The 14,764-nt window shown below is 43.7% G+C and overlaps 1 protein-coding gene across 10 annotated transcripts in view; it reads right to left on the minus strand.

Annotated features, from left to right (window-relative positions):
• PIP5K1A (phosphatidylinositol-4-phosphate 5-kinase type 1 alpha) overlaps positions 1 to 14,764 on the minus strand; it is a 44,665-nt gene that overhangs the window by 12,940 nt on the left and 16,961 nt on the right. For 8 of the 10 annotated variants that reach the window (XM_023724530.1, XM_023724523.1, XM_023724522.1 and 5 more), the window contains 5 exons: positions 5,266 to 5,297; positions 3,291 to 3,371; positions 858 to 988; positions 316 to 433; positions 1 to 153 (listed from right to left, as the gene is read on the minus strand). In XM_023724530.1, coding sequence (XP_023580298.1) covers positions 1 to 153; positions 316 to 433; positions 858 to 988; positions 3,291 to 3,371; positions 5,266 to 5,297 — 515 coding nt within the window. Of the gene's footprint in view, positions 154 to 315; positions 434 to 857; positions 989 to 3,290; positions 3,372 to 3,855; positions 4,762 to 5,265; positions 5,298 to 8,544; positions 10,376 to 14,764 lie in introns of those variants that run through there. The other 2 variants (XM_023724526.1, XM_023724528.1) reach the window with 2 other exon arrangements.

Below are 14,764 nucleotides of genomic sequence, written 5' to 3' on the forward strand. Positions count from 1 at the left end.
CATGTAATATCCTGGAAGCAGTTTCTGCAGAAACTCTGCTTCTTTATACTGGACTGTCTTAATGATGAATTCATCGTCACTGGATACGTAGAAAAGGGAGCCGCTAGCCCCAGAGCTGCAGAGTTCAATCAGTGGCTCGTTGCAGAGGGAGTACTGGGGCCCAGAGAGAAGACAGGAAGAGGTTCAGAGACACCAGAGATGCAATTCTGTATAAAGAAAAACTGGAGCAAGACTGGGGGGGCGGGGGCAGTGGTCTTCCTTTGGGAGCACCCCTCTGATACTGGCGCCCCAGGGTCCTAAAATCCAGACGCTTACCAAGTAATCATCAGGCCGGATGCCAAATAACTCTCGGAAGTAGCGGAAGGCAACGGGCGCATATGTCTTGAAACGAAAGTCACTGTAGTGATGAGCAGGGGTCAGGTTGCTCCCTTCGCTGTGGAAGGAAATAGAAGAGGCCAGAGCTAGTCTCTGTCATCCAGGGGGTCCACCCTGGGAAGACATTCAGAGTCACCCAGAGGCAGGCCGAGACAGCCCTCCTTCACGAACCAGTGGATTAGATCAGTCAGTTACTTCAGTGTGACAGGAAGGCATAACGTGGGAATGAAGTCACAGGCACAAAAGATGCATGCTACCTCCTAACCCGTGCATTAATGTGTGAGTGCTCACTCTATGGGCCAGAGGCTCATGGAAGGATCTAGGGGTCAGCATCTGTTCTCCAAACTCTCCAGTCCCACATCACCCCGATCTGCCTAGCTGAACTAAACTCAGGTTAAAGGACTGGGCAGGTGACTAAATTAGTCAGGTCTGAACCCCTAAAACATTTCCCAGGACATTTCCCTGAACATTAACCTCTGTACCTGGGGAAGAAGATACTCTCCACCACGTAGAAATCTTGCATGAGGACATCTCGCTCTGGTTTGGTACTCAGGCTTCCCACAGTGTGAGTAATGCCTAACTGGATAGCACCTTTCAAGGCTGATGACGTTGTCTGAGAAACAGAAAGGAGAAGTTTCTAGTATTAAGCCTGACCATAGCAACAAAAACTCAGGCGGGAGGAGCTGGAGGGAACACTTGAAAGCAAATGCCCTTCCAGGAGTTCAGATTAAACTGGGGCAAGCCCACTTCTCTCATGCAGTGCTTTGCACTGCAGTTAAATGCTCAGAAGGGCAGTGAAGATACAGAATTGCAAAGAGGGGACAATGTGAGCCAGCCTCAGCGGGGCAAGGTGCTCATTCCTATCAGCCTGCCTAAATACGAGTTATGCATCTATGCTCGGAAGACACACTGTACTGAGGGAACAATCTTAGCTCTTACTGCTAAGGTTACTGCCTCCAGGGTGTCTCAGGCCCTCCAAACATTTTACTCATCCGACATAGAATGTAACTAAAATTATCCACTATTCTGGTTGACTACCTGGCTACAGAAGCTTCAGTTTTCTAAGGCAGGACCTGACTAGTGTCCCAAGGGCAACGGAGTGGCAAAAAGAGCCCCTAAATGAGGAGGCATGAAAGACTCAAATTATTTCTGAGAAAGTAATATTGAGATTTAGAATTGTCACACTACGGCAACTCGAAACCAAAACACAAATAGAAAAGTCCCGCTCTCACAACCCACGATATCGATCCCTCGGAAAAATACAGCAATGAAATAAAAAATTCATTAATGAAATTACAAATTCACCTCCTCAGTCTTACTGGCCACATTTCTAGAGGCAGCTAGTGGCCACCATACTGGACAGCACAGATACAGCACGTTTCAATCACTGCAAAAAGTTCTATTAGACAGTTTTGCTCTAAATGATTTTCCTCATCTCCAACCACAACCAGACAGTACTTGTATTTCTATTTAGTCCGTGTTACGGATTGAACTGTATCCCCAAAAAATGTGTGTCGACTTGGCTAGGCCATGATTCCCAGTATTGTGTGGTTGTCCACCGTTTTGTGATCTGATGTGATTATACTATATGTTGTAAATCCTAACCTCAGGATTAGAGGCAGTTATGTTTATGAGGCAGGACTCAATGTACATGATTAGGTTGTATATTGAGTCAACTTCTTTTCAGATATAAAAGAGGAGCTAGTAGAGAGGAGAGGGACCTCATGACCACCAAGCAAGAAGAGATAGGAGCAGAGCACATCCTTTGGACCCAGGATCCCTGCGCTGAGAAGCTCCTAGACCAGGGGAAGATTGATGACAAAGACCTTCCCCCAGAGCCAACAGAGAGAGAAAGCCTTTCCCTGGAGATTGCACTCTGAATTTGAACTTCTAGCCTTCTAAACTGTGAGAGAGTAAATTTGTTTGTTAAAGTCACCCACTTGTGGTATTTCTGTTATAGCAGCACTAGAAAACTAAGACAATCCTCACTGGGCATTAAAATTATAACTCATTGTTTATGTGTTTGCCTAGACTAGAAACTCATCTTTTCATCTCAATGTTCAGCAAATAAAAAGGGGTCAATAAATGTCTGTTGAATTGACATGGGTCTCCGTGCCTACTCCAGGGAAAGGTCCCTGACTGAGAATATAGGTCAGTCTACCTCTGCTACCTGGACAATGCAATAAAGGCAGAGAATAGATATAGACTAACGTGGGCCAGAAACAGGACTCTGTTAAGAAATCTTCAGGCCCTGTATCAGACAAGGGACAGATGCAAAGTGGGAAGCTGAATACTACTATCCCTAGGGAAACCTACCCATCTCCAAATCTGTCCGGAACTGAAGAGCTGGGATCACCCCAGGATGCTTCTCTCCTTCATCAGTTCAATTTTATCTTTTTGGCTATTACCACTACCTTTCCACTCTGTTTGATATCTATAGTTCAAAAAGCAGGTGTTCTAGGCACTATTCAACAGCTGAAACTACTATCTTCTTAAAAAAAAAAAAAAAAAGAGAAAGAAAACCACTCAACCTGCTCCCTATCCACTTCATGTACACCCAGCACCAGAGGGAAGACAGAAAGTCTTCAAGTGATAGGGTTCCCTGTGGCAAGGTAGAGAATTGTTCTGAGGGTCTAGTCATACCTTTATACCTAACAGGGAAACCCAGCTTCCTCAGCTTAACAAAATAGCCTCCGACACTAGATTTGTCCATTAAGAACATTCTCACTCCAACACACACATACAAACAGGAGACAATTCACTCTCTGAGAAGTAACTTCTGAAGTTCAGGTTGTATGAAGGCTACAAGGCTTAGGCTATCAAGAAATGGGTTAGAATGTGGGGAATAATATCAGGAAACAGAGCTATCTCCGCTGAGTTCCTGGAGAAGATGAGAGGGTTCCACCCACACACACCTTTTTATACGTTGTCTCTCCTGAAGAATCAACACCTCGGTGGCCTATTTTCTTGATGAGCATGCCAGAAGCATAAGGCACCTAGAAAACGAAGAGTCGAGATTAGTACACCCACGGAATATGCCAAGCAGCTACCCTGCTGGTACAACATCCAAACAAAACAAATCAAAACACTCAACACACCCTTTCAAGGTTAAGAACATTTAATAAAGTCTGTGGAAGACCCACGCTGCACATACACGCAGCTATAATGCTGCCTTCTAAAACATTAACTGGCTAAATTAACAGAGAAAACTCGAAGGGACACAAATGTTACCCTTGGTTCTCCGAAAAATGCTGTAGAAAATAAAAATGAGTATCACTGAAGAAAAGTAGACAAACGGGAAGTAGGGAATAGCAGCCCCAGAAAAAATGAAAAATCTCAGCTCACAAAAGCAAGATAGGTTAAAAGCAGTGTTCCACAGACCCCTTCTCTTTTCACCTGCTTCCTTTAAGAAATTACTATCCCTCTTACCCCTCTAACCCTCAACCCACCCTGAACACCATCTGCTCAAACTCAATTTACCAGCAGAAACGATCCCAGCCACTATCAAATGTAATTCTACAGCCCAAGAACCACAAGGCCAAGGCAGTAAGACAGCTCCACTGAGACAGACACCACAGCGCTTCAACAAGATTCTGAGAAGATGACGTGACTTTGCTTTCCACCCACGTAAGTGCGTGCCCCTGGAAGAAGGGAGAAGACCAGCAGAACAGAAACTAGAAGGCTGTTCCCAGAAGCCAAGGTGCCAGAGCAACAGACATGGAGGCGCTCTTCATTAAGCTGACAAGCCAGAAGGCAAACAGACTAACGCAAACAGGATGTCACAATCTCGCGGCCTGATAGTCAAGTTCTACTTTTCTTGGTAAAGCCCTTAGTACCAGAAAACCCTCGGTATATAACCTGACAGATCTAGGAAGACGTTTGGGGAAAAAACCTAAATCCCAGGCCAAAAGGGCCAGCCCTCTGAGCCCCCTTTCACAAAACCCAGGAGAGAGGCAAGAAATGAGAAATGGGTTAAGAAATACTCCATAGGAAGAAAGTTAAGATAGTCTACACAAAAAAGAGAAACTTAGGAAATTATAGCTTCTGTGTGATTTCGGAAGGTACAGGACTACAAAGCACTAACAGCAAAACAGTTAAGAAAGCTGGCTTTGGTATCAGACTGCCTGGGTGAGTCCAGTCTCACCATTTATTCACTACGTGACTTTGGGCAAGTTATAGAATCTCTAAGCCTCACTTTCTTTATCTGTAAAACAGTGATAACAACGGCACTTACCTCATAGGGTTGTTTTCAGGATTAAATAAGAGTATCTATAAAGGGAAAGGAGGCCTGGTGGCGCAACGGTTAAGCACTTGTCTGCTAACCAAAAGGTCAACGGTTTAAACCCACCAGCCGCTCCTTGGGAGAAAGACTGCAGCCTTGGAAACCCCATGGGGCACTTCTACTCTGTCCTACCAGGTTGCTATGAGTCAGAATCGACTTGATGGCACACATCAACAACATAAAGAGAACTTATCACAGTTTTTGGTACATTAAAAAAAGCTCAATAAATCTCACGTATTAATAATATTCATAACGAACTGCAATAAACATAAAATTGTATAATTTCAGGTCTGTGGGTAGAGCAAACAATTTGCAATTGGCTGCTAACCCAGCAGTGCCCCAGAAGAAAGGCCTGGTGATTTGCTTCCGTAAAGACCCATCCCAAGAAACCCTACGGAGCAGTCCTCCTCTGTAATACACGGGGCTGCCCTGAGTTGGAATCCACTTGATGATCATTGTTTTTTTTTGTTTTGTATAATTTCTAGCCTAGAAGTAAGAGCCCTGTCTAGCTTCCAAAACCTAAGCAGGGGGAAAATAAAGCTATCATAAACAGGTATCCTTCTATCCCAGGATTGGTTTAACAACCATGGTATCGATATGAAACTCACCTCAGATGCCATGGATCTCTTGATTCCAGATGCTGTTTAAAAAAAAAACAACAACAAAACAATTATAAGTGTGTACTCACACAATCTCTGTCAGGCACACTGAAAGAATCAGGGTCTGAATCAAACCAAGTGTGACAATGAGCTCCTGCCTCTTGCTCAGGGATCCCTGGTTCTTAGGGATTTTAAATACCCCTTCCTCCTCCACTGCCTCATTCACAGAGCCCTTACGCATATTCCAGTCTTGCGTTGCCCCTTTTCATACTCAAGTGTTAATATTTTCCCTAGGAAATATAACTCTGTTCTTCATCTATTTAACCGGTAGAGTCACAGGGTCTCATTTGACGGCATGGCTGAAAGAGAAAGGGCTTAAGACATACCTAAGACTCACTGGAAAGTTTGGGGCTCGATTAGAGCTAAAAGGGTAAGAACTCTGAGGCCTATCTATGGTGCTTTACTCCACGTTTACTATTTTGGATGAAAGAGACGAGGAGGATGCAATGAGTCTATGGAGATGAGGAGCTAAGGATGAGAAGATGCAATGTCAAATAATGAAAATCCACTCAGTGCAGCAGAAACTGACTCCTCATCCTAATTTCTGCCGTCAACTCAGCAGAAATTTATTGGTTTAAAATTTACTTACTAAATATTTATTCAGTGCAGACATGAAAGATAAACCTGTGGTTAAATCTCACAAGTATTACTTATGACCTTTACCTACGTAAATTTAATTTAGGAAGAGTTCAAGAGCAAGGATGTTTATGTTTACAAAGTGCCTAAAGAGCGTATCTATGGAAAATGTGCTCTGAAAAGTTAAATCTACTCTAAAGGGCTTGCCATTCCTATGACCTTCATCCATGTGATGCTAAGGGAGACAGGCTTTCCTTCCCCTCATACTGGAGAAAGCTGGTCTTTATCTAGAAAGACGACTGAGACAGCACTTCAACCTAGATCTGAAGGACTCAGATGGAATAAAGATTAGCCATATTAAAGAAAACTAAAAAGAGGAGTCCGACTGGGGTATATCTTCAGTAATGTAAGTTAATATCTAAGTAGAAAGACCTCAGTTCCAGTTCATACATGAGATTAATGGTGAGGCAGTAACAGACACACAGGATTTAGGGCAATCGGATAAAGCTCTAATTATGACTGTTTTGAGACAAATGATCAAGGGCCCCCTGAATTTCAGAACACAGCTGGGCTCAGAGGGAGAGAGGCTGACAGACCTTAGCCATCGACTAAGTACTTACGGGAGCCCTGGTGGCTCCACGGTTAAGAGCTCGGCTGCTAACCAAAAGGTCAGCAGTTTGAATCCACCAGCTGCTCCTTGGAAACTCTATGGGGCAGTTCTACTCTATCCAATAGAGTCGCTATGAGTCAGAACTGACTCGACGGCACATAACAACAACAAGTGCTTATGGTATCAACAAGCGGAGCAGCAAAATGTCTTTCCTCATAGGGAGGCAAAGTACCAAAATATGGGGACAGATGGTTTTCATTTCTCTTGTCCCAAAAAAAAGGGGGCAAGAGAAATGTCATCTAGCTGTTAGAAAGATGTGCTGCATAGAATGACCTAGAAAATTGGAAAGACCAGTTCTCACTACTGCCTCTGTCCAGCAGAACCCACTAATCTATACCTTTTCTAGGATGACTCATCTTCAATCAGGCTGACTTCAGCTGAGTGAAAAACTAGGTAGGTTTAGGGCTGGAACCATTAAGTTAAGGCTTCCAAGGAACAATAAACCAGGACAACTCAGATCTATGATCAAAACTGCTACTTACCGCAGAATTTCAGGTGTCAACCAATAAAACACAGCTGAACCTTTTACATTTTACAAGCCTTTCGGCTGAGAGTCAAAATGCCGAGCTATTGTAAAAGATGACTTGGGTTCAAATCCCCACGTTTTATCAGGCAAATTATACTCTTTATTAAACTAAAAAGGAATCTCTATTAGAAGGTTTATGTAAAGACTAAATGAGATAGTAAAAGCAAAGCACTTTATGGACTGTAAAGTACTACACAAACATGTTGTCATATGTGTGCAGTGCAATGGGTTTCTCTCATATATGGCCTTTCTGGCCTCGGATTTATAATTCTGCCAAAATGACTGCCTAGGCCATAATCTTACAACACACTGGTCAGTATACTATGGGAACAGGATGCGTAAAACCACCCAATAGGATTAAGAGACCTTTCGGGAATTGGTCGATTACTATGCAAATTCCCTAACTGGGGTCTACCAAGGGGATTGCTCAATTCGTGGTCTGGCTGGGAGGGCCATGCCTTGAAATTGAATATAAGGGCCAATCCCACAGAGGTTGAGAGGGACCTCACTACCGTCAAGGAGAATCCGGAGCAGACCACGTCCTTTGGAACAAGGACCCGGGGTACCTGTGCTGAGAATCTCCTAGACCCAGGAGAAAGAGAGCTATAACACTGAAGACAACGCAAGCAGCAGAGAAATGGCTGCAACCTCGGCAGAGCCCAGCAGCAGAGAAACAGCTGCAGTGGCTTGCCAACCCACCCGAGTCAGAGAGCTGAGCACCTTCAAGCAGGCTTACTGGTGGAGTGGTGTGCCTCTGGGCACTTGTCAGTGAAACTAAAGAGTTGTAACACTTGTACAAGCAGGGCAGACACCTGGAGAAGGGCCTGCTGGCTGGCACGCCAAGGGAAGGGTCTGCTGGTTGGTACAGCCAAGAAAAGGGCCATCAGCTGGTGTGGCTAGGAGAAGGAACATCAGTCAGTGTGGCGGAGACAAAGGCCGTCGGCTGGCATGCTGCGAGAAGGGTCTGCCTGGGGGCATGGCCAAGAAGGAGCGGAGAGCCACGTCTTGACTGACAAACTGTATCCTGTCTCCTGAGTTGTATCCTGTTATTTCCCTAATAAACCACATAATCGTTGAGTACGGTCTGTGAGTTCTGTGTGGCCACTGCAACAAATTATTGAACCTAGCAGAGAAGTAGAAACTGCCATGGGGAGGACGGCTGGTGTCAGAAAAGGCGAAAAAGTTGGGAGAGTGGCAGTATATCTGACCTCCACCTCACAGGAATCAGCTTTGTGTTGATGCTGATTCTCACTCCTCTTCTTGAAGTTAGGCAAGTTCAGACGCTACTAGATTACAATGTGATTTCCAATGCAAAAGCAATGTTACATCCATAGCAAGGCTTAATGTTCAATTACCTACATCTTCATGAAATTCCAATTAGCATCCCGAGGTACCTGCCTAGTCCCAAACTCCTCAGGGCCCAGCTCCCCACCCCACCACGTGCACGTGCACGCACCTAACTCCAGAATCAGTGGTTCTCAATGAGGAGATCGGTTGCTTTTGGTTGAAGACAAACACTGATGCTGGATTCCGTGGTCAGTACCTGGCCTATCCCTTCCTCTCTTACTCCAGAAGGGGTCTGGAGGGAATCTGGCAGAAACAAGAGGCAGCACCCAGTCCTAGGCTGGCAGTAACACCTAGAAAACCATCTCTTCTGTATGCAAGGAGTCAGTGGCCAAAGTTAAGCAATGGAGAGAGAAGTTAATTCCAAGGCAGAGAAGAAGTCTGGGGCTTTCTTACTTCTTAAAAAGTTCTACTTTGCTACCTTTCCTAGTTTTATCACACAGAACATGTAGCTCTAGGGCTGCTACACTCTTGCAGAGTATCCAGAATGTGGGTGGGAGGACTTCAGAGAGTAGAATTCTGGTGTCAATCCCTTTGTTATCTGCACCTGTGAAACAGTGAGTCATCCCCAAAGCACTATAGCTGAAGGAGGAAGAAAGGGAGATAACGGCATATAAACATTAACACTCAAACAAACAGACACAGGAAGTAGGAGAAGCGACACCCAAGACTTAACTCTCTTCCTTGCCTTAAGTTTTGGCCCTAGGATACAGATCAGAGACCCAACCTACTACAGAAGAGAGGAGAAAAAAAAAAACCCTAGAGAATTTTACTAATCTTGCTGTAACACCCAGCTTGGCCCAGAAACCCAATGAAGAGCACAGTGGCGGTGCAGGGAACCAGGTATCATCTACTAAGACCTGACCACTTGGCCCAAGGCTCTGCCAATGAGAAACTGTCTACGGCCGTAGTTGAGGAGGCTGAAGAGTCAGCAGCACTGCACCTGTTTATCTCACTATCAAGCCTTCTGTTCTACAAGTCCCCAAGCATTTTATAACTGTGGCAGACAACGTCAGCAAAAAGGGAAGAGAAAACGAAAAGAAGAAGAAGAAAAGGAGCAGGAGGCGGGAAGAAGAACGAACACCAACTCAGCAGGGCAACACCTGGCCTGGTGATGCCAGTTAGACAACATTTAAGAATCAGACTTATCTGGTTATGTGATTTCTAATGCAAAAGCAATGTTACATCCATAGCAAGGCTTAATGTTCAATTAGGATAGGACCAGAATATTCTTCAGCAGATTTGTTTTGTAGCATCTCTGTGAAAAGTACTCTGATAAGTACACTGCCATCCCATAATTTTCTCTTTTCAGGTAAGATATATATATGTAGCTGTGTGCTGCAGAGTCCATTCCAACTCACAGTGACCTTGTATGACACAGTAGGACTGCCCCCATAGGATTTCCTAGGCTGCCATCTTTGGGAGCAGACTGCCAGGCCTTTTCTCCTGCGGAGCAGCTGATGGGTTTGAACTGCCACCAATCTTTCGGTTAGCAGTGCAGAGTGCTTTATAGTGCAGAGGTGTAATATTAAAATTCACTCTTCCTCAGGGGGAAATCTTTTTCCTGAAGATTTTGGGACCTACCTCTCCCCATCCAAGCCAAAAACTCTGAAGGATCATTATTAAAATGTCTACATTATCATCAGTCCATACTAGAAAACTGGCATATGCTACAAGACGGGAGAGCACATTACCCAGGTGTGGGTATCCTCACACCCAGCATACAGGGTGATAGCTGGGCTATAAATGCTACAGAGAGGACCCTAGACCAGCTTCCCCTCATTGGCTCAATTCTAATACAACTCACCACTAGTTCAATATCAAATTATTTCTGCTTTTTTTCCCATCACTCTGGCATTTCCACATTGTCTTAGTCATTTAGTGCTGTTATAACAGAAATACCACAAGTGGATGGCTTCAACAAAGAGAAATTTCTTTCTTCACAGTAAAGTAGGCTAAAGTTCAAATTCAGGGCGTCAGCTCCAGGGGAAGGCTTTCTCTCTCTGTCAGCCTTCTCATCAATGTTCCCCCAGACTAGGAACTTCTCCACTCAGGGACCCCGGGTCCAAAGGACACGCTCTGCTCCTGGCACTGCTTTCTTGGTGGTATGCAGTCCCCCGGTCTCTCTGCTCACTTCTCTCTCTTATATCTCAAGAGACTGCCTCAGGACACAATCCCATCTTGTCGATTAAGTCCCACCTTACTAACACAGCTGCAGCCCATCCTCCCTCATTGACATTAGAGAGGCAGGATTTACAACATATAGGAAAGTCACACAATACCAGGAATCATGGCCCAGCCAAATTGATACATACATTTTTTTGAGAACATAATTCAATCCATGACACACTCTCTTATTTATCCTTACTGTTGACTATATGACTAAACTGAAACTCTGATACGTTTTAATTTCTCTTCTCTGGTCAAATACTTTACATTTGTATAGCACTTTAAAAGCTTATACACATCCAAACTAGAGTGTTCCTGTGGAAGGATCTTGCTGGTCCCAGTTACCCCGGGCTGGTTCCTCTGCCTCCTCATTGATTCAATGAACTAGTCACTATCCTTCCATGAAGTCCTTTCCTGCTTGATTAGCCAGTCACGAGCCTGGACTAGACATTTACCTCTAATAATCAGGTGATGCGGCTGAAATAGAGTGCAGATATGGAATTGGCCACCGCCAGGGAGAACAGTGGTCCTGAGGGAGGACACTTATCTGAATCACCAGTGGAGCTTTAAAAACAGGCACATCGAGTCTCTACTCCCAAAGAGGTTTAGTCTGGGTAGGTATATCTTTTGTTTTTTAAAACAGTTAATAAATATTTATTTTAGAAAAACAGTTGTTTAAAGCAAACTTAACATAAATTGCTAACAAAAGTCATAATTTTGTGGCACTAAAAACATTTATTGAAAAATAGCGAGTTACTTTTTAAACCTTGAACAGAAACTATCCCGAGGTCACCTTTTAGTGAAATAACAGATTGGTGCACAAAATAAAGGATATTACCTGTGAGTACGGGGCTCCATTAAAAACCATCTATATGAGACCAAATGGTCAACAATTACTTTAAAGCAAAGATGAGAAGATAAGCGGGCAGGGAAACTGGGGGACTGGAAACTGAACCACCAGAATGCAGTTAAAGAGAATGTTCCCATATTGTGAAAAATGAGCAATCTGTACACAACTGTCACATAGGAGCTAATTTGCTGTGTAAACTTTCACCTAAAACACAATAAAATATTATTTTAAAAAAGAAAAAGAAAAATATCAAGAGTGGAAAAAGTGAACTTGATTCCACAAGAAGACATGTATAAACATATTCTTAGCAGCTTTATTCATTACGAACCCAAATCAGGAATAACCCAAATGTCTCTCTATAGGAAAATGGATAAACTGTGGCACACTCACACGGTGTAATACTACACAGCATTTAAAGAAAAAGCAAAAAACAACTAACTAGTACCAGACACACCAACATGCCGACTGAAAGAAGGCAGGCACAGAAGAGTGCGTGCTGTCTAATTCTATTTATGTGAAGTTCAGTAACAGGCAAAACTAATAACTTGACACTAGAAGACAGAATAAAGGTCACCTTAAAAGGCATATGGTCTTGGAAGGAGCATGAGGGAACCTTACGTGGTGTTGGAAATGCTTTATATCTTCATCTTGGTGGTGGCTGCATAAAAACCCAATTCTGACTCATAGTGACCCTAAGGGACAGAGTAGAACTGCCCTCTAGAATTTCCAAGGCCGTAATTTTTACCGAAGTAGACATCTTTCTCCCACGGAGTGGCTGGTGAGTAAGAACTGCTGACCTTTTGGTTAGCAGCCGGGCACTTGGCCACGGTGCCACAAGAGCTCCTGGGAGGTAGCACAGGGGTAAACATAATAAACCACCACCAATCTATCTACTTGAGATTAACACACAATTTAGGTACTTTATACATGTTAATGCAATAAAAAGTAAGTTAGTTTACTTTAAAAAAAAAAAAAACTTATAAACATAGCTCATTTGACCCTCAAAACAAGACTACAGGGAGTGGACACTTTTTTAACTATGGACTTAAACAGACATCTCCACCAAGTAAAATGTGAGAAAAAACCCACAAAACCCTGTAAAAACACATTTCTGAGACAGTTAGGAATCACAAAAGAAGAAATCAGATACAGGTATACCTCGGAGTATTCCTGGTTCGATTCCAGACCACTGCAATGAAGTGAGTCACAGGAATTGTTTGGTCTCCCAGTCCGTATAAAAGTTATGCTTACACTATCCTGTAGTCTACTGAGTGTGCAATAGCATTATGACCGAAAAAAAATGTACATACTTTGATTAAAAAATACTTTACTGCTAAAAAATGCTAACCATCATCTGAGCCTTCAGCAAGTCAATCTTTTTGCTGCTGGAGGGTCTTGTCTCGATGTTGATGGCTGCTGACTGATCAGGGTGGTGGCTGCAGAAGGCTGAAGTGGCTGTGGCAATTTCTTAAAATGAGACAATGAAGTTTGCCGCTTCAACTGACTCTTCCTTTCACGAAAGATTTCTCTGTAGCGTGTGATGCTGTTCGACAGCATTTTACCCACATTAGAACTTCTTTCAAAATTGGAGTCAATCCTCTCAAACTCTGCGCTGCTTTATCAACTAAGTTTATGTACTCTTCTAAATTCTTTGTTGTCATTTCAACAAAGTTCACAGTATCTTCACCAGGAGTAGATTCTGTCTCAAGAAACCACTTTCTTTGCTCATCCATAAGAAGCAAGTCCTCATCCATTAAAGTTTTATCATGAGAGTGCAGCAATTCGGTCACATCTTCAGGCTCCACTTCTAGTTCTAGTTCTCCTGCTGTTTCCACCACATCTGCAGTTACTTCCTCCACTGAAGTCTTGAACCCCTCAAAGTCAGCCATGAGAGCTGGAATCAACTTCTTCCAAACTCCTGTTACTGTTGATATTTTGGCCTCTTCCCGTGAATCACGGATGATCTTACTGGCATCTAGAATGGTGAATCGTTTCCAGGTTGTCAGTTCACTTGGCCCAGATCCACCAGAGGACTCACTATGTACGGCAGCTATAGCCTCACAAAATACATTTCTTAAATAACAAGACTTCAAAGTCAGAATCACTCCTTGATTCATGGGCTGCAGAGTGGATGTTGTGTTAGTAGGCATGAAAACAACATTAATTTCCTTGTATATCTCTACCAGAGCTCTTGGGTGACCAGGTGTCCTGTCGGTGAGCAGTAATATCTTGAAAGGAATCTTTTTCTTCTGAGCAGTAGGTCTCAACAGTGGGCTTAAAATATTCAGTAAACCATGTCGTAAACCGATGTGCTGTCACCCAGGCTCTGTTGTTCCATTTACAGAGCACAGGCAGAGTAGATTTAGCGTAGTTCTTAAGGGCCCTAGGATTTTCAGAATGGTGAAGGACCACTGGCTTCAACTTAAGTCATCAGCTGCACTAGTCTCTAACAAGAGAGTCAGCCGGTCCTTTGAAGCTTTGAAGCCAGGCACTGACTTCTGCTCTCTAGCTAGCAAAGTCCCAGATGCCATCTTCTTTCAATATAAGGCTGTTATGTCTACACTGAAAACCTGTTGTTTAGTGCAGCCACCTTCATCCGTTATGTTAGCTGGATCTCCTGGATAGCTTGTTGCCCCTTCTCCGTCAGCACTTGCTGCTTCACCTTGCACTTCCATGTTATGGAGACGGCTTCTTTCCTTAAACCTCATGAACCAACCTCTGCCAGCTTCACACGTTTCTTCTGCAGCTTCCTCACCTCTCTCAGCCTTCACAGAGTTGAGGAGAGTTGGGGCCTTGCTCTGGATTCGGCTTTGGCTTAAGGGAATGTTGTGGCTGGTTTGATCTATCCAGACCACTAAAACTTTGTCCATATCAGCAATAAGGCTGTTTCTTGTTCTTATCATTAGTGTGTTCAGTGGAGCAGCACTTTCAATGTCCTTCAAGAACTTTTCCTTTGCATTCACAACTTGGCTAACTGTTTGGTGCAAGAGGTCTAGCTTTTGGCCTATCTCAGCTTTCGACACACCTTCCTCACTAAGCTTAATCATTTCTAGCTTCTGATTTAAAGTGAGAGATGTGCAACTTTTCCTTTCACTTGAACACTCAGAGGCCACTGTAGGGTTATTAATTGGCCTAATTTCAATACTGTCATATCTCAGGGAATAGGGAGGCCCAAGAAGAGGGAGAGAGACAGGGGAACGGCCGGTCGGTGGAGCAGTCAGACAATGTTCACCATCTTATATGGGCGTGGTTCATGGTACCCCAAAACAATTACAATAGTAACATCACTAACCAGTAATCATAGAGACCACCA

Source organism: Trichechus manatus, unplaced genomic scaffold (genome assembly GCF_000243295.1).
Source record: "Trichechus manatus latirostris isolate Lorelei unplaced genomic scaffold, TriManLat1.0 scaffold00250, whole genome shotgun sequence".
Classification (NCBI taxonomy): Eukaryota; Metazoa; Chordata; class Mammalia; order Sirenia; family Trichechidae; genus Trichechus; species Trichechus manatus.